Source organism: Hylobates moloch, unplaced genomic scaffold (genome assembly GCF_009828535.3).
Source record: "Hylobates moloch isolate HMO894 unplaced genomic scaffold, HMol_V3 SCAFFOLD_1, whole genome shotgun sequence".
Taxonomy (NCBI): Eukaryota; Metazoa; Chordata; class Mammalia; order Primates; family Hylobatidae; genus Hylobates; species Hylobates moloch.
In genome coordinates this window covers 230,042,893-230,066,711 of record NW_026652276.1, presented here as the reverse complement: position 1 = coordinate 230,066,711, position 23,819 = coordinate 230,042,893, and the positions used below count along the sequence as shown (strand labels likewise).

The window sequence follows — 23,819 nt, the reverse complement described above, 5'->3', positions numbered from 1 at the left end:
TTTTTTTTAGACGGAGTCTGTCTCCCAGGCTGGAGTGCAGTGGTGCGATCTTGGCTTACTGCAAGCTCCGCCTCCTGGGTCCACGCCATCCTCCTGCCTCAGCCTCCTGAGTAGCTGGGACTGACTACAGGCGCCCACCACCACGCCTGGCTAATTTTTTGTGTTTTTAGTAGAGACGGGGTTTCACCGTGTTAGCCACAGGATGGTCTCGATCTCCTGACCTTGTGATTCGCCCTCCTTGGCCTTCCAAAGTGCTGGGATTACAGGCGTGAGCCACCACGCCCGGCCCTCTTTTTTTTTTTTTTTTTTTTTTGAGATGAAGTCTCCCTCTGTAGCCCAGGCTAGAGTGCAGTGGCACAATCTCGGCTCACTGCAAACTCCACGTCCCGGATTCCAGCGATTCTCCTGCCTCAGCCTTCCGAGTAGCTGGAATTACAGGTGCACGCCACTGCACCCGGCTAATTTTTTGTATTTTTTAGTAGGGACGGGGTTTCTCCTTGTTGGCCAGGATGGTCTTGAACTCCTGACCTCAGCTAATCTGCCCACCTCGGCCTCCCAAAGTGCTAGGATTACAGGCGTGAGCCACCGTGCCCTGCCAGGTGCGGGGTTTCTTATGGTAGAAATGTTCTGGAGTTAGATAATGATTTTGGTTGCATGACTTTGTGAGCCACTGAATTGCAGTCTTTAAAACAGTAAATATTACAGTCTGTAAATCACATCTCAATAAAAAGGAAAGATTGGGAATGGGAGGAGGGGAGAGTGTGGCCTTGAGAGCTGCATTCTTAGATGAGTTTCAGGAAAATGTTCTCCACTTAAAAACAAGGGAGGACACGGCGGGTGTGGGGGCTCACGCCTGTAATCCTAGCACTTTGGGAGGCCGAGGCGGGTGGATGACTTGAGGTCAGGAGTTCAAGACCAGCCTGGCCAACATGGCGAAACCCCGTCCCTACTAAAAATACAAAAATTAGCTGGGCGTGGTGGTGTATGCCTGTAGTCCCAGCTACTTGGGAGGCTGAGGTTGCAGTGAGGCTGAGGTTGCAGACTTGAATCTGGGAGGCGGAGGTTGCAGTGAGCTGAGATTGCACCAGTGCATTCCAGTCTGAACCACAGAGTGAGACTCCGTCTGAAAGAAACAAAAAACGAAAAAACAAGGAAGGACAGAGGGCCCAGACAGGCAAAAGTTCCTCCAATGAGGTAGAGAACACAGTTTGAGCACCAGATTTCACCTAGTCCAACAATGCTCAGGAAAGCTGACCCTGAGGAAAGATTTCCAAGGCAGAGGCAGGCCTAGAACCCTAGGGCCTTCCACCCTTTCCACCCCAGCAAGAGCCCATCAAGTGTGATGCGCTCAGGGGCCCGATTTCCTCAGGCTTAAGATTCCTTCTTGAGTGAGGCAAGCGGCTTGCAGGGCGAGCCTGCAGGTGAGTCGCATGTGTCAGCCGAAGAATGAGGTGATGATGCTGCACATTAGGCAGAGCAATAAGCGACGGGCAGGGGCAATACCCCGCATGCGCCGCAGACTCCTTTTTCCCTCCTCTGTCAGCCTCTCTGAGCCCGGGCCTGGGGCCTCTCTCTGCAGTTCCACGTCAGGCCCGGGCGGTAGCGTAAGCCTAAGCCCTTCCTCGTCTCTCCACCCAGCTTGTGAGTCCAGAGCTACGCGGCTTTAACAAACCAAACGACAAATATCCGGGGTGCTATTTTGAGCCCTGAGATCTCTTCCTGTAAGTGACTACCAAATTTCAACCCTGGGAGCCACCCAAGACCCTCGCCCCATGGTGCACACACAGTGGCGCCTCCCAGCAGCAGTGTGCGGGCCGCCGGCTGTCCTCTCTCGCCCTTCCCTGGACCCCGCACTCTCTTCTGCTGCCATCACCTGCATCGGGATCCATTGGGACTTCTCTGTCTTCGGGGTGGCGCTGCTCCCACACACAAGGCTCTTCCCTGGGCTCAGCCTGGGCTGGAGCATCTGGCTTGGGGACTGAGCCCTCCGTATCTGGAAGTGAGAAGGAGGGAGGGAAAGGCTGAGTGAAGTTGACCAACGCATGCAGCAAGGGGACAGGAGAACTCTCCGCTACCCCATCTCCCCCTCTCCACCTGGGTGTCCCTCTTTGGCAGCAGTTATGCGAGTTAGGCAGGTAATCTCTTATGAAGAACCTTGAAAACGAGTCGATAGATGCCCAAATTTCTACTGTAGGAAGAGCTGGTCTCTGAAAGCCAACATCAGACCAGCTCTGGTTTACCCCGGGCTGCTGGGATGTGGTGCATGGTGAGGTGCAAACGGTGCTGTTTTACTGTAATCCAATGTGGTAGTGGTGGAACGCTGAGTTCTGTGGTAATGGGCCCTGTTACTGGGTTTTAAATTTTTATCCTATTGTAAACTGTTCTACTAGCATTATAAGCAAATGATTTCCTGAGTTTCCATTACATAAAAATATGAAACAACCTGCCTAGGCGGTGCTAACGTGGACGAATAAGCATTTCACAACCCTCTGCAGAGATGGCTCACCAAAGAGGAGAGAAGGCGTCCTTACCCAGGGACATAAGGGTTTTGTAGTTCTCCTTAACAAGGTTGTTATAAAGCTCCTTCTGCCATTCGTCCAAGTTCTTCCACTCGTCTTCAGAGAAGTACACAGCAATGTCGACAAAAGTCACTGGAACCTGAGCCAACAAGTGGTTAATCTAGCGCCTCCTGCCTGCTCCTCCCCACCACCTCCCCTTCTCCTGCGGGTCACAGGACCCGCTCCCCACCAAAGCCCAGCCTTTGCTCTCCGTGGCTCCCCAGTCCCCAATGTCCATCTCAATGGAGTCAGTCCTCTCTGTCCCGGACCTTCTCATGCTTTCAGTAACATGGATGGTCAACCCTGCCTTTTTAGAAAAAGCATTTAGCCACATCCATTGTTATTTCACTTTTAGGTCAACTGGATACCTGAGGGTAAAGAGTAGTCAATATGCTTCTTTTGGTATTCAGGGTGACAGAGGGGTGGTGGGTTCTCAGAGTGGGTATCCATGAGCCAAGTAGAGTAAAACCTGGTTACCAAACCTGTATTTCAGGTCAGGTCACCTCTGTGCACACAGTTACCTCTTTGTCAGCAAAGCATGTAAAATCTAAGGCCTGTGCTAAAGTTCAGGACCTTGCTCCACTTCATTCACTACTCTGTCTTGATCATCAAGGAGCATACAGTAGGGAATCAATAAATACTTGAGTGTGCTGCGCAGCGAGTGCCAATACCAGGAAGCTCCACTGCAGCCCGAGTCGTCGCATGGAGTCAGTCACTTGTCAGACTGATGACAAGTGTGTTCGGATCTGTTACAGAAAGCCGATTTCAGTTTGCAACCACTCACTTCAGCCACTCGCCAGCACGACCTCAACTTGGACCGAATTGTCCAAAATCGTTTCACTTCCATGACTTTGATAACTGAACTTCCTTCTCTGGACACACAGCCTTCCCTCTTACCACTTTCACATTCCGACTGAACCAGCCTCTCACTCTTGGTCTCACTCTTGGTCTGAAATCCGACCCTTCGATCCTCCCTCATCCTGTGATTACAGTCCATTCGTCTACGTATCTGCATTTACAGGGCCAAAGCTGGCTTCTATGGCACCTTGGGGTGAGTTAGAAAAAGCAAAGTCAGGAGCACAGCTACCACTACTCAGCATGGTGAGTGGGCAGAACCTTTATGTAAGTTAGAAATGCCAGCCGTTTTACCAGGTGCTTGTAACTCTGAGAATGCCATGCACAGGTGCGATGTCTACACCTCAATGCCATGGCCCCACCCTTACGGACTGACAACTCACTGTCCATCTTTACAATCAGAACTAGAATCTTTAACTACTGGACCTTCCACCAGATGCAGGAAAAGCCCCAACCTGGGAAAATTAATACAGATCCCTTTTTTCATTTTATTTTTATTTATTTATTTATTTATTTTTGAGCCAGAGTCTTGCTGTCGCCCAGACTGGAGTGCAGTAACGCGATACCAGCTCACTGCAACCTCTGCTTCCCGAGTTCAAGTGATTCTCCTGCCTCAGCCTCCCGAGTAGCTGGGATTACAGGTACTTGCCACCATGCCCGGCCAATTTTTGTATTTTTAATAGAGACGGGGTTTCACCATATTGGCCAGGCTGGTCTCGAACTCCTGACCTGGTGATCTGCCTGCCTTGGCCTCCCCAAGTGTTGAGATTACAGGCGTAAGCCACTGCACCTGGCCTCTTCATTTTGTTTTTTTATTTTAATTTTTTTGAAACGGAGTCTTGCTCTGTCTCCAGGCTGGAGTGCAGTGGCACAATCTCGGCTCATTGCAACCTCCACCTCCTGATTTCAAGCGATTCCTCTGCCTCAGCCTCCCCAGTACCTGGGACTATAGGTATATGCCACCACGCCTGGCTAATTTTTTGTTGTTGTTGTTATTTTAGTAGAGACAGGGTTTCACCATGTTAACCAGGATGGCCTCGATCTCCTGACCTCGTGATCCGCCTGCCTTGGCCTACCCAAGTGTTGGGATTACAGGCGTGAGCCACTGCACCCAGCCCCCTTTCTTCATTTTAATTCTCTGTTACTAGAACTCCGCAGATGACATCCACCACCAATTCATACGGCTGTCTCACGGCTGCTTCAGAAGCTTCTTGTTTGTCTCTTGCTGACACCTTGCTATGTTCCCCGGGAGGCTTGTTTCAAATGTTTCATTCTCCCAGACCTTTAAGTGACCTTCCACATCTGTCTGTCTTTGATCTCAGGTAGGCGCCGGCAAGCTCCTTTCTTACCCCTCTCCTTGCCAATCCAAGGCCACCAGTATGTGCCCTTCACCTCTTCCTCCACCTCCTGCCTGTGAAGCTTAATCTACATCATCAGTTTCTCCCTCTCCACTGGCTCCGTCCCTTCAGGGTCATTCCAACCTCAGAAAAACCTTCCCTCAAAACGCTGCTCCCTCAGGTCACTCTGCCCTCTCCATTCACTGGGAACATCCCAAGAGACACATTCTGTTTCTTCCTCTTCACCATGTGCACATTCTTTACCCCCTTAGATTCTGCCTCTGTACCCTCCATTCTCTCAAACCACACTCTGGAAGATCATCAGCGACCTTCTGTTGAAATCCTCAACAATTCTGACCTCTTTGAAAGGTCAAATCATCTTTCTAGAATTTTATCCTGCTTGGTTCCCGTAACTATGTTACCTTTGTCCATCTGGCATGTGTCTTCTTTACTTTTTCCTCTTCCTTCCCCAAGACCACGTGCCTCCCACCAACAGGTAAGTGAGTGAGCCATGCTGGAATCAGGCCCTCCAGCCCCAGTCGAACCTTCAGATAACTGCTGCCCCATTCAACAGCTTGACTGTAACCTCATGGGACTCTGAGCCAGAACCACTCACCTAAGCTGCTCCCCAGTTCCTGACCCACAGAAATGGTGAGATGATAAATAATTATTTTTTTAGGCTGGGCTGCTACGTTTTGAAGTAATCTGTTATACAGCAATAGGTAACTAACACAATAATCTACATAGTGTCTTCCCACAAATAAAATTAATTAATCCTCACAACTCCATGAAGTAAGCATGTTATCATCTTCATTTTATTGATAATAACCCTGAAACTCAGAGAAACCAGCTGGGAATTTACTGAATTGTTTATACTTCACTTCCTTCAAAAGAGGAATTAAGGAGGCTTAGAAACAACAAAAAATACATTTGACCAATGATAGGAAAATCAGTACAAGCAGGCCTCATGCAGTGGCTCAAGCCTATAATCCCAGCACTTTGGGAAACCAAGGCAGGAAGACTGCTTGAGCCCAGAAGTTCAAGACCAGCCTCGGCAACATAGCAAGACCCTGTCACTACAAAGAATAAAAATAAATAAAAAACTTAACTGGGTGTGGTGGCATGTGCCTGTAGTCCTAATTAATTGAGAGATAGGTGGAAGGACTGCTTGAGCCCAGGAGTTCAAAGCTGCATGAGCTATGATTATGTAACTGTACTCCAGCCTGGACGACAATGTGAGACCGTCCCATAAAAACAAAAAACCAGTAAGTGGCAAAGTCAGGATTTAAACCCAAGTCCTCTGATTCCAGACCGCAAAACCATTTCATTATTCTGTGAGAGCCCTTGTCAAGTCAAGTCTCCTCTAATGCCTAATCCAATGCACAGAACACACCACAGTGCCACACAAGGATATGCGCTGAGACACACAGAACAGACAAAAGAAAAGGGCAGTGTGTACGTAAATGCTGATTGTGCTAGACAAGCGACATATGCAAAACCATACTAAAAACCAGCCTCTGTGGCTGCAGTGCCAGGAAATGCTTTGCAGAGGAACCAGAGCCACTATTACAACTCAGTTCTGTGAAGCCTCAATGAGTAATGTCAAACAACTCCTCTGGCAAAGTCACTGGGGTGGCTGCCTCAGCAGACACGGAGACATACAAGACCCAGTCCCTGCCAGGAAGCTGTTAGCTCTCCAGCTGGAGAGAGGCACTCCACAAACATTTTTTGCACACCAGCCTAAGCCAGGTACCGTTCCAGGCACAGGGATACAGCAGGCAACCGAGCAGAATTTACACTCTGGTTGGGGAAAACCAACCAAGAAGACAAAAAAAGGAATACTAAACCTAAGAATAATATCTTCAGGCCAGGTGCAGTGGTTCACGCCTGTAATCCCAGCACTTTGGGAGGCTGAGGCGGATGGATCACTTGAGGTCAGGAGTTCGAGACCAGCCTGGACAACATGGTGAAACCCCATCTCTACTAAAAAATACAAAAATTAGGCCGGGCACGGTGGCTCACACCTTTAATCCCAGCACTCTGGGAAGCCGAGGCGGGCAGATCACAAGGTCAGGAGTTCGAAACCAGCCTGACCAACATAGTGAAACCCCGTCTCTACTAAAAAAAAAAAATAGAAAAATTAGCCGGGCGTGGTGGCAGGCGCCTGTAATCCCAGCTACTCGGGAGGCTGAGGCAGGAGAATGGTGTGAACCGGGAGGCGGAGCTTACAGTGAGCCGAGTTCACACCACTGCACTCCAGCTTGGGCAATAGAGCAAGACTCCATCTCAAAAAAAAAAAAAAAAAAAGAAAAATTAGCTGGGCATGGTGGACGTGCCTGTAATTCCAGCTACTCGGGAGGCTGAGGCAGGAGAATCGCTTGAACCTGGGAGGCAGAAGTTGCAGTGAGCCGAGATTGTGCCACTGCACTCCAGCCTGGGCGACAGAGCAGCCGTGGCTCACACCCTGTAATCCCAGATTTGGGGGGCCCAGGGGTAGATCATGAGTTCGAGTCAGACCACCTTGGAAACATAATACAAAAAATTAGCCGGGCGAGGTGGCGGGCGCCTGTAGTCTCAGCTACCCGGGAGGCTGAGGCAGGAGAATGGCGTGAACCCCGGGGGGCGGAGCCTGCAGTGAGCCGAGATAGCGCCACTGCACTCCAGCCTGGGCGACAGCGAGACTCCGTCTCAAAAAGAAAAAAAGAATATCTTAAATATTTAAGATGTCAGTGGCAAAAGTGCTTTGGAGAAAATTCGAGTAAGGGCAGGGAGACGAGTGTCCTGGGGGGATGTGGTTCTTTCATATAGGATGGTTGTGGAAGGGCACGCTGATGAAGTGGCACCTGAGCAGACCCTGATGGAAGAGGAGGCGAGGACAGCCATGCAGATATTCAGGGCAGGAGCTTCTCAGTGGAGAGTCCCTGAGCTGGGGGCACACGTGGTGTGCTGGCAGAACAGCACAGATGGGAGCAAGCATGAGGGAGTGGATGCAGAGGAGGTCAGAGAGGCAGGGGAAGAGAGCGTGGGCCATAAACAGACATGGGCTTTTATTCTAATCAGATGGGAAGCCATTTGAGAGGTGTTTTTGGGGTTTTTTTTTGGGACAGAGTCTCACTCTGTCACCCAGGCTGGAGTGCAGTGGTAAGATCTCAGCTCACTGCAGCCTCTGCCTCCCAGGTTCAAGCAATTCTCCTGCCTCAGCCTCCTGAGTAGCTGGGATTACAGGCGCCTGCCACCATGCCCAGCTAATTTTTGTATTTTTAGTAGAGATGGGGTTTCACCATGTTGGCCAGGCTGGTCTTGAACTCCTGACCTCACATGACCCACCTGCCCCGGCCTTCCAAAGTGCTGGGATTATGGGCATGAGCCACCGTGCCCGGCCATTTAGGAGGTTTAAGCAGAGGTGTGATGTGACTGCTTCACACTGCAACTCTGGCTGCCGTGTTGAGATAGACTGTATGGGTGAGGGGACAAGGATGAAGACAATGAGACCCACCAGGAGGCCATGGCAAAAATCAGATGAAAGACCATGGTGCCTGGGACCAGACGATGGCAATGGGAGTGGAGGTGGTGAGGAGTGGCCAGGTCGTGGGTATATTCTGAAGAAAAATCAGGGTATTTACTAATAGATTGGAAGTTGGGTGTGAGAAAGAGAGGAGACAAGTATGACTCCAAGGCTTTGGCCTGAGCACTTGAAAGGATGGAACCATCCGTCATCAACGGAGATGAGGACAACTTCAGGTAGAACAGGTCTCAGGCAGGTGACCCCCAGTTCACTTTGGATATGTTAAATCTAAGATTTACTGACATCCAAATGAATTAATAGGTAGGAATGTGAATCTGGCATTCCAGAAAGAAAGCTGGGCAACATATAGAAAGGGAGCAGGGGAGAGAAAGCATCTATTTGGGAGGTGACAGCATACAGATTGCTTTTAATCCTGTGAGACTAGCTGGGCGCGGTGGCTCACACCTGTAATCTCAGCACTTTGGGAGGCCGAGGCGGGTGGATCACCTGAGGTCAGGAGTTCAAGACCAGCCTGGTCAACATGGTGAAACCCTGTCTCCCCTAAAAAAACAAAAAATTAGGTGGGCATGGTGGCAGATGCCTGTAATCCCACCTACTAGGGAGGCTGAGGCAGGAGAATCACTTGAACCCCGGAGGCAGAGGTTGCAGTGAGCCGAGATCATGCCACTGCACTCCAGTCTGGGAGACACAGCAGGACTCTGTCTCAGAAAAATAAATAAATAAATAAATAATAAAGACTATGAGAGGGGATGCAGTCATGAGGGAGGAGAGCGAATAAAGAGCAAAAGGCCAAGACAGAGGTCTGGCCCACTCCATGCATTAGAAAGTTGGCCAAAGAAGGCAAAATTGGCAAACAATGAGACAGAGCAGCTGGTGAGGTAGGAAAAGAATCAACAGCGAGAGGTGTCCCAGAAGCCACAGCAAGGGGTTTCAAGGAGAGAGTGGTCACCTACACACAATGCTGCTGACGGGACAGGGAGGATGAAGAATGAGAAGCGACCACTGGCTGTAACACCACGGACATCATTAGTGAGCAAAGGCCTGATCAGAGTGCATTCCAGAGAGAAAGATCCAGTTACCAATCAACTGGAATACTGAGAATAGACGAACATGTTAAATGAGACCACAGGGGATGTAATCAGTGGAATCCAGACAGTGAGATGCAAAACAGGACAGATGGCCCAATTCCTTCCAGATAAACTGAAAGGAAAAATAATAGATGGAAGAGATGCCTACAGATTAAAAAAGACTTAGGAGACATCTCAAACATAATGTGTGGACATTACTTGAATCCTAATTCAAACTAAAAAAATGGTTTTAAAAATTGAAACAACTGCAAATCTAATCACTGACTAGATAGTGATCTAGGCTGAAGCTTTTACTATGGCGGTGGTGGTGGTAATAACATTGAGGTTATCACTTAAAAAAAAAAGAGTCCTTACCTTTTGAGCTAATACTGACATATTCGCAAAGGAAATGATTGATGTCCAGGGTTTGCTTCAAAATAAAATGGGAGTGGGGAAGTGGGCAGAGATTTAGGTGAAACAAGACAGGCCAAGAATTGGCAGCTAATGAAGCTGGAAGTTGGATACATGGGGACCCATTATACTATTCTGTCTACTTTTATTTGAATATTCTATAATAAAGAGAAGGGGAAAAGGGAGGGAAGGACAGAAAATGGGGAAGAAAGAATTGGAGATAACAAGTATCGACAACTCTTTCAAGGGATTCTGCTCTAAAGAGGAGTGGAGAAATGAGGCACCAATGCAGGTAGATGCAGGGCCCAGGGAGGTTTTCTGTTAAAGATGGACAGCAGGACAGAATAGTCACATGCTGGTGGGAACGGTACAGCAGAGGGGGGAGAGCTGATGACTCAGAGGAGAAAGGAGAGAAATGCTGGGGTGACCTCCTGGGGTGGGCAGGGGACATCAAGCCACAGGAACAAGGGAAAGCACAGCCTGTGGCCACCGAGCAGCAGATGGAAGAACAAGCTGGCTGCATGTGGATGCCTCTTCTGAGCGACTCCGTTCTCTCAGTGAAATGAAAAGCAGCGTTGAGGATCCGGGAGGAAAGCAGGAGAGGGAACGGAATAAGATACGGAGTGTGCATTCTGAACTTTAAGAAGGGCCCCCCTGAGGTCAGTGACCATGACTTGAAAGCAACTCCAGGCAGCCTGGTTTGAGGTGCGACTCCAACCACATTCTGGTGAGTATATACCGAGACAGCCAATGACACATGGTCGCTGGTAGGTGTCAAGTGGGAAAACCAAGGAGTGAAGAGCTGCAGGAACTTGCAGACAACCACACAACTCAGAGGGGTCTAGGAACAGCGAGAGCAAAGGCTCCCAGACAGAAATGCAGACTGTGGGGAATGAATGGAGTGAGCCTTGCTGGGGTAGAACATTCAAGACCAAAGACCAGGTTGTTTCAGTGGAGACAGGCTTTAAGAAAACACTGAAATTGGATAACAGAGAGCCAGAGAAGTTTATGAGAAGGGCTAACCAAATTAAATCAAGGATTTTATTCACCTGTGCTGTTTCTCGCCTCCATCCCTACCCCGGGGACCGCCACATACCTTGGGGGCCTCCCCCTTGCTGCCTGGAGGGAGCCGCAGGACCCAGAAGTTCCTGTTGCGCAGCAAGTTCTCCAAGTTCTCCAGCCGCCTCTGCAGCAGCCCGTACTCCTGCAGCAGGGTCCCCAGCACGGCCCACTTGCTCTCCATGTGGTTCCCAAATTCCACGGCCGTCTTTTCGCAGTCGGCCAGCTTCTTCTCGGCTGTCCCCGTGCGCCCCTCCAGGTTCAGCAGCTGGCTGGCCTGGGCATCCACCTTCCTCTCCACAGCCTGAATGGCAGCCACCACAGTCCAGAGTGAGATCTCTGCTGTGGGCAACTGGGGCTCTCGCATCATGCGGTCCGGGAAGACAGGTGCCCTATCTGGAAAGGGTGGGAACTGAAAAGGCATCGGCCGCCGGGCGTCCATGTCCCATTCTTGAGCCTGTAGGCAGAGGGAGAAAGCGACAAGCCAGGATGAGACGTTGTGTGAGCGGGGTAAGTCAGCTGGGAACAGGGGTCAACTAATCAGATGCTACATGTTGTCTTTCTTCTGCCAGGCCCCCGTAACTCAGGATACACTAACGCCCCCAGCAATAGCTACCCACTTACCCACCCACCCAACTCAACACTCTCCCATCTCCTGCCTAGGTGAGTCAGGCTGGTCACTAGTTCACCCACATTGATCCTTAGCAAGTTAAGGCTGTGACCCCTGTCTAAAATGTCACAGGCCACTTTCTTTGAATAGACCAACTGATTTCTTCAAGGGCTAGGCTTAATGACGAACTTCGTATTTGCCTAGTGTTTTATGTTTCCAAGAACTTTGATGTAAGTTATCTGATGCTAATCTTCCCGGCAATTTCTCAGCAGGTTAGGGCAAGAATGATGATCTCTGCCTTAAAGATGATGAAACTGAAGCACAGGGAGGCAGCTGGTCACTCCCCAGCGCCTCCCTGCACTGCCGGCTGGGGCAGCTCTAGGTGCTACAGGTAACAAAAAACACATTCCTGGCGAGGTGCAGTGGCTCACACCTTCCCAGCACTTTGGGAGGCCAAGGCAGGCAGCTCACTTGAGGTCAGGAGTTCAAGACCAGCCTGGCCAACATGGCGAAACCCTGTCTCTACTAAAAACACAAAAATTAGCCGGGCGCGGTGGTGGGCTCCTGTAATCCCAGCTACTTGGGAGGCTGAGGCAGGAGAATCACTTGAACCTGGGAAGCGGAGGTTGCAGTGAGCCGAGATGGTGCCACTGCGCTCCAGCCTGGGCAACAGAGCAAGACTCCATCTCGGAACAAACAAATAAACAACAACAAAAAACCACCACGTTCCTACCAGGGCTGCGGTCAAGGGAAAGACCAGAGAGCCCAAGCTAGGGCAGAAAAGCAGCTTCCCCCCCATATACAACTATTGTTTCATAAATATTTTCCAAATTGAAAACAGGTTCACTAAAAAAGGTCACTCATTAGAGGTGAAGAGGGGATGTCCCTTACACCCAAGAGGACCAAGAGAAAGAAAAACTCCTCCGGGACCCCTCCTTGCTTCCTGGGGAAGGGGTGCCCCATATCCTGGGGACTCCCCCTTTTATCTTCCAGCACAGAGCCCTCACCCCAGAAAGGTAGACTAATTGGTGCAGTTAAGAGCTGAGACCTATGGCTAAGGGGGGCTGGTTGAGGCTGGTGACAGTTCACTGGTCATCTGGGACCTGGTGTCAGACTCAGGGCTCACTGGACCACATGAGCTGGCAGCCCACTCTCCTTCACACCTGGGACAGGAAGAGGTGTCATTTTCTGTTCTCCCGATGGCTGCAGAAGAGGCCCTCAGGCTAGGAAAAGGGGAGGCCTGCTGCTTGGGGCAATCTGGGCAGACCAGCCTCACTCTCTGACTCAGAGCAGCCCCAGCTTCCTGAGACTTGCTCCGGGACAGGGCAGAGTGGAGAGCAGGGCCCTAGGATCGCCAGGCCCTGTAATACCAGTAAGAGGTGCTGGTATTTCCATCAAAAGCACCCATTCCTCCATCACGGAGGCTCCACTCCGCCCTAGCCCACAGAAGGGGACAGAGTCCACAGTAGAAGTTAAGAAAGTCCCGGGGCCCAGTTTAGTTTTCTCGCGTTTGAAGCCCTAACGCTGAAAATGATCAACACAACACAGCAGCTCCTGGCTCCCTCGTTAGCACCTGGCTGAGAGCCGGGTGGTGAGCAGAGGGGCCCCTGAGGAGCCCAGCCCCCGAGTGGGCCCAGAGACTCTTCCCTGGGGAAGCTCTCAGGCCTCTCTGAGGATCCACCTCCCCTGGTTTTATACCCAATTCTGGAGCACCGGTTCTGCCCACGGAGATCATCGACGGAACCTGAAGAAATGCCTGGTGCTACTCTCACCCGGCAGAGACCCTGAGCTCTGGGACGACGCAAGGGCTCAGGAGTCTTAAAAGCTGCCCAGGCCATTCCAACATGCGGCCAAGTTTGTCAACCGCAGGAAAGACCCCAAAGTCACCTCTCCATGGCCCCCTCCCTGGATCACACCCGGTGCAGGGGGAGAGTGAATTACTCATTACACTTGGTGAAAGGTGGTAATCAAACATTTAAAAAATCTCCCCGTCAAATTGGCCACCCTGTAAACACGAACGAGGCATTCACTCCTGCGGCCGGGCGGAAGCACTGCCCGCGAAGCTCTCCGCCGGCCGGGCGCAAAGGGAGCCCCGAGCCAGGGCTCAGCCACAGGGTCAGAGCTCCGCCAGGTCCCGGAAAGGACGGTCCCGGCCCCCGCCCCGCGACGCCTCCGCACTCGGGCCCGGCGATCGCTGCACCGCGCCGCGCGGGCCAGGCCTGCTGTTCCGGGCCTGCGTCGGGCCCGCTCCGCCCTGCCCGCCGCGCAGCCCGGCCGTGCCCCGCCCGCCTCGGGCCTCGTCTGGGCGCGGGAGCTGGGAGGGCGCCGCAAGGCTACCGGAGGACGGCGCGGCCCGGTCCCGCGGCCCAGCCCGCGCCCCGCCCCCACGGCAGCGCGGCCATGGCGCCCGCGGGGTTCTCCCACCTGCATGGGCGGCATTCCCTCGGCCATTTCCCCCCGCAGCGCCGGCTCCTGGTGGCAGACCTCCTCCGGGGGCAGAGCCTGGGCCCAGCTCCAGCTCCCGCTGTCCAGCCCCAGGCCCTGGATGCCCAGCTGCTGAGGCTGCGGCCGTGTTGACACAAACTGCATCCTGGGAGTGCTGTTCCCCGCTCGGGCCGGCCAGGGAGAAGAAGAACGTTTTCCAGGCGCCTTCCCCCTCTCCGGGGCCGGACAGCTCCATCTACAGCCCGTAGGAGCAAACAGTCCCCTTCGGCGGCGCTCCCCGCCCCTTGGCAGCCCGCGCGCCAGCCAATGGCCTCGGAGCTCCTGCCCGCCTGCGGGGACCAACCGGGGCCACTCCCGGGCTGGGGTCGCCGCCGCCCCAGAACTGAGAGGCGGCGGCCTGGCCCAGGGGTCAGGCTCCCTCAGTCTGGGATGGCCGACTTTAAAGGCCCAAACTATGCGAGGACCTGGACTGTGGGCTTGATTACTGTTAATTCTACAAATGTATTGGGCATCCTGGGAGAAAATAGCGCCTGACCCTTTTGAAAATTTTGCAAGAGTAATTCTGTCTTCAGACATTTTCTTCTGGCCTTCTGCCTTCCCTCACTCCTTTGCAGACTTTACCTCCCACTCCCCTTCTTCCCAATCCAGATTTACCTGGACCCATCCCAGAGCTTTTGCACTGTTATGGATGATAGAGAAGTGATTCATGTTAAGGTGTCAAAAGAGGGCTGAGCTCTTTCTCCCAGGTAAGGTGCAGTGCATTTTAACAGTGGCCTCTTCAAACACCTTGAAATTGGGTTGGGTGTGGTGCCTCACACCTGTAATCTCAGCACTCTTGAGAGGCTGAAGTAGGAGGATGACTTGAGCCCAGGAGGTCAAGACCAGACTGAGCAACATATTGACACCCCATCCCTACAAAAAATAAAAATTAGCCGACGGCGGTGGCTCACATCTGTAATCCCAGCACATTGGGAGGCTGAGGCAGGCGGATCACCTGAGGTCAGGAGTTCGAGACCAGCCTGGCCAACATGGTGAAACCCCGTCTCTACTAAAAATACAAAAAGATTAGCTGGGCGTGGTGGCGTGGGCCTATAATCCTAGCTACTCGGGAGGCTGAGGCAGGAGAATCGCTTCAACCTGGGAAGTGGAGGTTACAGTGAGCCAAGATCACGCCAGTGCACTCCAGCCTGGGCGACAGAGCGAGACTCCACCTCAAAAAAAGATAATAAAATAAAAAATAAAAATTACCCGGTCATGATGGCTCATGCCTGTACTCCTAGTTACTCAGGAGGCTAAGGTTGGAGGATTGCTTGAGCCCAGGAGTTGGAGGTTGCAGTGAGCTGTGATTGTGCGGTTGCACTCCAGCTTGGGCGGCATAGCAAAGATCCTGTGTCAAATAAATAAATAAACCTTTAAATCGGGCAGTCATGGTGGCTCACGCCTGTAATCCCAACACTTTGGAGGCCAAGGCTGAGGCCAGGAGTTCAAGACCAGCCTGGGTGACATAGTAAGACCCCTTCTCTACAAATAAAACCCTTTAAAGGCAGGTCAGTGTCACTCTGAAACAGGCCAGGTCAGAGAAGGAACCAGGGAGAGGCCAGTGTAAGCTGATGAAGATGGAGGAGGGGAAAATTCAGTCATTCCAAATGCATTTATTGAACACCTACTGTGTGCCAGGTACTGTTTAGGAAGAGGGTGAGCTTTGCAGTTGCATACACCTGAGTTTAAATCCCGAAATCACCACTCACTAGCTATGACTTTGAGAAACTTATTTAACTTCTCTGAGCCTCATTCTCTTCATATATAAATGAAGAAAATAATGACAACTCTATTTTAATGTTGTAAAATTAGATGAGAATCATGCCTGGCACATAGCGAGCATTTTGCAAAGATAGTTACCCCCCAAAGGTATTTTTGTAATTATTCTCAAAATAGTATTTACTTTGTTTTCCTAAAGGACCAGTCCCTGTCTTGTTAAAGAAGAGATCTTTAAGGCTCATCACCTTGTGTGGAGGCAGACCTGCTAGTACCTTTAAGTTCCACTGCACTTCGTAAAATAAAGGACATTATTGGCCTACGTGAGACATGTGCTTAGAGGGCCATATTCAGAAGAACAGTTAGCAAGTACTTTCTCTACTAGGCACACTTCCAGGATACAGAAATGAGTACTTCACAGACTTAAGATTATCCTCAAGGAGCTTATAGGCCAGTAAAGCCCGTGCTCCCAGAAGTCAGTGATTTCCTTCCCTGCTTCCTGGCCCTGATTGTAAACATCACGTCCACTTTTATTAGAGGAACCAGGCAAGTTAAGTCTGAAAAGCTCTAGGCAAATTCATTTCCACCAGCGAGCCACATTTCAGAACACATCTGCACTATAGATTATCAACTATCTTTTCTCTTTCCTAGAGGTGATAAAGGCAGGAATAGGTTAGTCCAAACATTTATGCCATCTTTTCAGTGTAAAGCCTCTAAAATGACTTCCCTTCCTAAGCACTTAACTAGTTATAACGATGTCCTTTGTTACACAGTAAGACATCACTGTAGTGTGTCTACTTCACATTTCTCCTTCACAGAGGGTGGATTTTCATGCAGCCATCAACACTTTCACCCTTTGTGACCAGAGTAGTTGCTCAGAGCTAGAGGTCCCATTCATTGTTAAGATAATCCCAGCACTTTGGGAGGCCAAGGTGGGCAAATCATGAGGTCAGGAGTTTGAGACCAGCCTGGCCAATATGGTGAAACCCCATCTCTACTAAAAATACAAGTTAGCTGGGTGTAGGGGTGTGCGCCTGTAGTCCCAGCTACTCCGGAGGCTGAGGCAGAAGAATTGCTGAGCCCAGGAGGTGGAAGTTGCAGTGATCCGAGATCCTGCCACTGTACTCCAGCCTGGCGACAGAGCAAGACTCCGTCTCAAAAAAAAAAAAAAAAAAAAAGAGATATATGAGCAAAGCTATTCAACTCAAACAATTTAAATGCACAGGCTTCATTGTACTTGCATTATTTTATTTTATTTTTATTTATTTTTGAGACAAGAGTCTCACTCTGTCACCCAGGATAGAGTGCAGTGGCTCAGTCTCGGCTCACTGCAATCTCCATCTCCCGAGTTCAAACAATTCTCCTGCCTCAGCCTCCCAAGTAGCTGGGATTACAGGCGCTTGCCACCACGCCCAGCTAATTTTTGTATATTTAGTAGAGGTAGGGTTTCACCATGTTGGCCAGGCTGGTCTCAATCTCTTGACCTCAGATGATCCACCTGCCTCGGCCTCCCCAAGTGCTGGGATTACAAGCATCAGCCACCGCACCTGGCCACTAACATTATTTTATAACCACCAAGCCTAGCAACCACAGGCCATAAAAGGCCGTAGTGGATACCAGCAGGAAGGTAGTGAAGGGAGTGATTAAGGAGAACTTCCCAGAAGGAAAGCAAACAGGGAATGAGGAGGAAGCTGCTGTAGCTGCACAGGCTGTGGGCCTCATTATAGGTCCTCCCATGATCAACGGGCTGATGAGACAGAGAGATCCCCAAGAGTGGGAGAGACCCTGCACTGTGGGAGAGGTGTTCAGTCATAAGACTGGTTTCCAGAAATCACTGGGTGACTAGGAGACAGTTATCTAACGTACTGAGGAGCAGATTGAGCCACTGGATAAAGTGGATTATAAATGCCATGTATCACGGTTAACACACGTTTCTTGTTAGGGAAGGACCCAGGCCTGGCCCCTCAGTCTCTCAGGTGGGAACTGACTGCTTTTCATCCCCTCCCCTAGAATTTTATTGTTACTGCTCTGGACAGGATATTTGAAGTGACAGATGCTGAACTACAGAATACAGGAGAGGCCGGGCGCGGTGGCTCACGCCTGTAATCCCAGCACTTTGGGTGGCCGAGGCGGGCGGATCACAAGGTCAGGAGATTGAGACCATCCTGGCTAACACGGTGAAACCCCCTCGCTACTAAAAATACAAAAAAATTAGCTGGGCGTGGTGGGGGGCGCCTGTAGTCCCAGCTACTCAGGAGGCTGACGCAGGAGAATGGCATGAATCCAGGAGGCGGAGCTCGCAGTGAGCCCAGATCGCGCCACTGCACTCCAGCCTGGGCGACAGAGCAAGACTCTGTCTCAAAAAAAAAAAAAAAAAAAAATACAGGAGAGGCCAATGGAGAGGGGATGCATCAACGCCAGAACATTTATGTCTACTATTTCCTAAAGATTTCCGGTGCTCTGCGTCTTTTCAACAACTGCAATAAAGCTTTATTTGAGGAAGAAAACCTCAGGCCGGGCGCGGTGGCTCACGCTTGTAATCCCAGCACTTTGGGAGGCCGAGGCGGGCGGATCACGAGGTCAGGAGATCGAGACCACGGTGAAACCCCGTCTCTACTAAAAATACAAAAAATTAGCCGGGCGTGGTGGCGGGCGCCTGTAGTCCCAGCTACTCGGAGAGGCTGAGGCAGGAGAATGGCGTGAACCCGGGAGGCGGAGCTTGCAGTGAGCCGAGATTGCGCCACTGCACTCCAGCCTGAGAAAAAAAAAAAAAAAAAAAAAAGAGGAAGAAAACCTCTAGACTCACTGTTAGCTAAGTGAAGAGGGTAACCAAATTTGCACTCCTATCTTGGTTTTTTGCCCCATACCTAATTTAATGAGCAGGCTACGAAGTACCAATGTGGTCAGCAAGATAGGGAAAGGAAGGCAGCTCAGCTTCTCAGGCTTCCTCTGCCACTGGCATGTCCCTAGTCACAGCTTTCCCCCTTCATTTTAGGACACCCTGCCTAGTTATGCCAAACTCCAAAGAAGAGTAACTCTTTTTTTTTGGAGACAGAGTCTTGCTGTGTCACCCAATCACCGCAACCTCTGCCTCCCGAGTTCAAGCCATTCTCCTGCCTCAGCCTCCCAAGTAGCTGGGACTACAGCACGTGCCACCATACTCAGCCAATTTTTTTGTATTTTAGTAGAGACGGGGTTTCACCATGTTGCCCAGGTTGGTCTTGACTCCTGAACTCAGGCAATCTGCCTGCCTCGGCCTCCCAAAATGCTGGGATTACAGGCATGAGCCACTGCACTGGGCCGAGCAACAATTTAGGTTACAATGTAAGTGACAGCCTCAGTGTGATAAAAAATCAGAGGCAGGGCTTTATGGAGTGGATGGGCACTAGGAGTAAGGTGACAAAACTCCCAGACCACTTAATGGGGCAGAAAGTATCAATGAGGGGGTGGGGGAGAAACACTGTTAAATATTTTGTATTATAAAGTTTTATGGCAATTTGCTTTTGCAAAGGCATTTTTTAACATCTCTGCCCTTTACAGACCCTCCTTTTGGCAACATTTTATTTCAAACTTCAACACCCAAACACATACACGTTCTCCTCTTATTTCTGAAAATTTTTGCTTTATACGTATGCAACGTTTGGAGAAAATACTTTTTTCCTCGAGTTCATTCTCAGTCTCCTTCAAATAAGCATTTCTTACCTTTACAAGTTTTGACACTGTAGATGAGTAAAGTTCACTGGCTTTTTGTCAGTTCTTAGTGACTCCATGGTACCTCTCCACTGCTCAGCTAACTGAGTATGCTACTAACATACAAACACAACAGACACCTAGGGCTTAGAAACCCTTTATGCAATGACAGGTTTTATGTTGGTAATTGCTATATGTTCTCTTGAATCTCCTCAGTAGACAACCTTTCAACCTTTTTTTTTTTTTTTTTTTTTGAGACTGAGTCTGGCTCTGTTGCCCAGGCTGGAGTGCAGTGGTGCGATCTCCTCACTGCAACTTCCACCTCCCGGGTTCAAGTGATTCTCCTGCCTCAGCCTCCCAAGTAGCTGGGATTACAGGCATGCGCCGCCACCCCCGGCTAATTTTTGCATTTTTAGTAGAGACGGGATTTCGCCATGTTGGCCAGGCTGGTCTCGAACTCCTGACCTCAAGCGATCCACTTCAGCCTCTCAAAGTGCTGGGATTACAGGCATGAGCCACGCGCCCAGCAACCTTTCAGCTTTTTTTTTTTTTTTTTTTTTTGAGACGGAGTCTCGTTCTGTCCCCCAGGCTGGAGTGCAGTGGCGCGATCTCGGCTCACTGCAAGCTCCGCCTCCTGGGTTCACGCCATTCTCCTGCCTCAGTCTCCCGAGTAGCTGGGACTACAGGCGCCCGCCACCACGCCCGGCTAATTTTTTGTATTTTTAGTAGAGACGGGGTTTCACCATGTTAGCCAGGATGGTCTCGATCTCCTGACCTTGTGATCCGCCCGCCTCGGCCTCCCAAAGTGCTGGGATTACAGGCTTGAGCCACCACGCCCGGCCTCCTTTCAGCTTTTAAGTGCAGATTTGATTATTAAAAATGGCCGAAATTCATGTAAAATAAAGTCTAGTGCTTATACAGAAACATCCTAGTTCTTCCAAATTAAAAATAAGGTATTAAAACCAAGTGTTGGCCAGGCACGGTGACTCAAGCCTGTAATCACAACACTTTGGCCGAGGCGGGCAGATCACCAGGTCAGGAGATAGAAACCATCCTGGCTAACACAGTGAAACCCCGTGTCTACTAAAAATACAAATAAAAAAATAAAATAAAATGAATTTTAAAAAATAGCCAGGCGACTGTAGTCCCAGCTACTCCAGAGGCTGAGGCAGAAGAATGGCGCGAACTCGGAAGGCGGAGCTTGCAGTGAGCCAAGATCGCGCCATTGCACTCCAGCCTGGTCCACAGAGCGAGACTCCATCTCAAAACAAAACAAAAAAACAAACAAACAACAATAACAAAAAAAACCATGTGTTATTGTTAAATCCAAGTTGGTAAGGATGTCGACTAAAGTCTCTTTTTGTTCTTCACTAAACTGCTCTTATGAGGAGGCACTAGCCTCACCATTCTGGAAGTTAGTTAGGTCTACAGCATAGGCATGGGGTGCCAGTCTCATCTGTGCTCCCCTAGTCCTGCCAACTTTTTTTTTTTAATCACAGGCTCTGGACACAGCTCTGCAGCCTGAAGTGAATGCTGCTTTTCCCACTGACTCTAGAGCTCCTAACTATTGAGGTCAGAACTTTTTCAACCACCATTCCCATAGCTTTATATCCTTCTGAGTCCTGCCTCTAGAATCAAATTATGACTTCCCATTGTGGATTCAAAGACCCTTTACTAATCTCCAATCCACAGCTCCCTGCTCCAGTAAAGCACGCTAAGTAGCCATTTCCAGTCCAATAATTCACCTTCTCTCTGATCTTCTATACCTTGCAGGCACATTAAAATCACTTGGGAGAACTCTAAAAAACAAAACATCCGGGCCTTATCACACACCAATTAAATCATGCCATGGTGGGCCTTGGCATAAATATTTTTTTAAGCTCCCCAGGTTATTGTAAAGTTCAGCCCAAAACAAACTAGTGCATCAGAATCTTCCTCCTACTCATCTCCTTGTCTCAGCCACACAAGACCATCTGGGAAAATAAACACTCTAAATGACTACTTTCTTGGCTAATAACATAAATATGATTGGTGTAATTATTCTTGTTCCTGCTCTTTAATCACTGAGGGTGGCTTGTAGGTACACAATTTTTTAAAATTATGAACTCGGCCAGGCGCGGTGGCTCACGCTTGTAATCCCAACACTTTGGGAGGCCAAGGCGGGCGGATCACGAGGTCAGGAGATCGAGACCACAGTGAAACCCCGTCTCTACTAAAAAAATACAAAAAATTAGCCAGGCGTGGTGGCGGGCGCCTGTCGTCCCAGCTACCAGGAGAGGCTGAGGCAGGAGAATGGCGTGAACCCGGGAGGCGGAGCTTGCAGTGAGCCGAGATTGCGCCACTGCACTCCAGCCTGGGCGACAGAGCGAGACTCCGTCTCAAAAAACAAAAATAAAAATAAATAAATAAATAAAATTATGAACTCAAGGCCAAGAATTGACCTGATGTACACAGATTGATGTACATCCTTAATTTTGAATCCTGCTTGTTTAGTCAACTCTCTCCAGTAACGTGCCTGCCTTCCTGATGTTCTAATTCTTAGTATACATACAAGTGGTTATCTTACAAAAGTTGCTGCCAGAGCTAAACACACTATACATGTGAAACTAATTTTTTGGCATTAAATTTTTTCATCTCTGTCCATACTTCCACTTCTCCTATTGCTCCCCAAATTGCAATCTTGGGCTAGCTTCTCCTCATCATAGGCAAGCAAATTGGAAACAAACTACTACTGCCTTTTTTGTGTGTGTGTGACAAGGTCTCACTCTGTCACCCAGGCTGGAGTGCAGTGGCGCAATCATGGCTCACTGCAGCCTCAACCTCCCGGGCTGAAGGGATTCTCCCACCTCAGCCTCAAAGTAGCTGAGACTACAGGCATGTGCCACCACACCCAGCTTTTTAAAAATTTTTTGGTAGAGACGGGGGTCTCACTATATTGCTCAGGCTGGTCTCAAACTCCTGGGCTCAAGTGATCCTCCTGCCTCGGCCTCCCAAAGTGGTGGGATAACATGAGTGAGCCCTCACACCCAGCCTCTGCCCAGTCTTGAAGAGAAGCATCAATATGACCCATGGTATTGTTTAACTGGTTAACAAAGTAATTCTCCTGCAACTACTGTATCAACACTGTCTTATGTTTGACATATAGACTTCAAAACACTTTAAAATCTTTCCTGCCAGGTGCGGTGGCTCATGCCTGTAATCCCACCACTTTGGGAGGCCGAGGAGGGCGGATCAGGAGGTCAGGAGTTCAAGACCAGCCTGACCAACACCGTGAAATCCCCCTCTACTAAAAATACAAAAATTAGCCGGGGGTGGTGGGGGTGTGGGCGCCTGTATTCCCACCTACACAGGAGGCTGAGGCAGGAGAATCGCTTGAACCCCGGAGGGAGAGGTTGCAGTGAGCTGAGATTGCACCACTGCACTCCAGCCTGGGTGACAGAGCAAGACTCCATCTCAAAAAAAAAAAAGAAAACTTTCCTGATTTGATCTTCACAACACCTTTGTAAACTAGGTATTATCCTCACATTATGAATGAGAAAACTAAAAGCAAGGTTAAAACTCTGGCCTCCTGACTTGCTTTCCAGGATCTTTTTCATGACAATAATTCTTATTCTTACAAAAACATTAAAAATGCTTTATGCGGGCCGGACGCGGTGGCTCACTCCTGTAATCCCAGCACTTTGGGAGGCCGAGGCAGGAAGATTACCTGAAGTCAGGAATTCGTGACTAGCCTAGCCAACATCGTAAAAACCTGTCTCTACTAAAAATAAAAAATTAGCTGGGTGTGGTGGCGCCTGTAGTCCCAGCTACTCAGGAAGCTGAGGCAGGAGAATCTCTTGAACCTGGGAGGCGGAGGTTGCAGTGAGCTGAGATCACGCCACTGCACTCCAGCCTGGGGGACAGAGTGAGACTCCGTCTCAAAAAACCAAAAACAAAAACCACACAGCTGGGCTTGGTGGCTGTAATCCCAGTACTTTGGGAGGCCGAGGCAGGTGGATTATTTGAGGTCAGGAGATCGAAACCAGCCTGGCCAACATGGTGAAACCCCATCTCTACTAAAAATACAAAAATTAGCTGGGCATGATGGCAGGTGCCTGTTATCCCAGCTACCTGGGAGGCTGAGGCAGGAGAATTGCTTGAACCTGGGAGCCAGAGGTTGCAATGAGCTGAGATTGGGCCACTGCACTCTAGCATGGGCAACAGAACGAGACTCCATCTCAAAAAAAAAAAAAAAAGTTTACACAAAGAGCTTTACATTACACAAAATTTATAGGGAAAATTAATCATTGAATTACCCTAGCACCCTAGCAAAAGAATTACTTTGTTTTCCTGTTTTGAAAAAGTGAATTAAATGTATATTTTATATTTAAAACAAAATATTATACTTTTGCTAGAACTTTTTCGGTTTTGTGTAGCTTTGGAGTTATTATATGGATAGAATGAGACTTTAGTCAAAAAAATTAGCCAGGTGTAGTGGCAGGCGCCTGTAGTCCTAAGCTACTCAGG

The 23,819-nt window shown here is 49.7% G+C and overlaps 1 protein-coding gene across 1 annotated transcript in view; it reads right to left on the bottom strand.

Annotated features, from left to right (window-relative positions):
* ZNF282 (zinc finger protein 282) overlaps positions 1-14,115 on the bottom strand; it is a 30,619-nt gene extending 16,504 nt beyond the window's left edge. Inside the window, exons 1-4 of the mRNA XM_032762080.2 lie at positions 13,848-14,115; positions 10,851-11,270; positions 2,532-2,658; positions 1,874-1,993 (exon numbers count right to left, since the gene is read on the bottom strand). Of these exons, the coding sequence (XP_032617971.1) occupies positions 1,874-1,993; positions 2,532-2,658; positions 10,851-11,270; positions 13,848-14,012 (832 nt within the window). The 5' untranslated portion in view covers positions 14,013-14,115. The remainder of the gene's footprint in view (positions 1-1,873; positions 1,994-2,531; positions 2,659-10,850; positions 11,271-13,847) is intronic.
* Between the last annotated feature and the right edge of the window lie 9,704 nt (positions 14,116-23,819).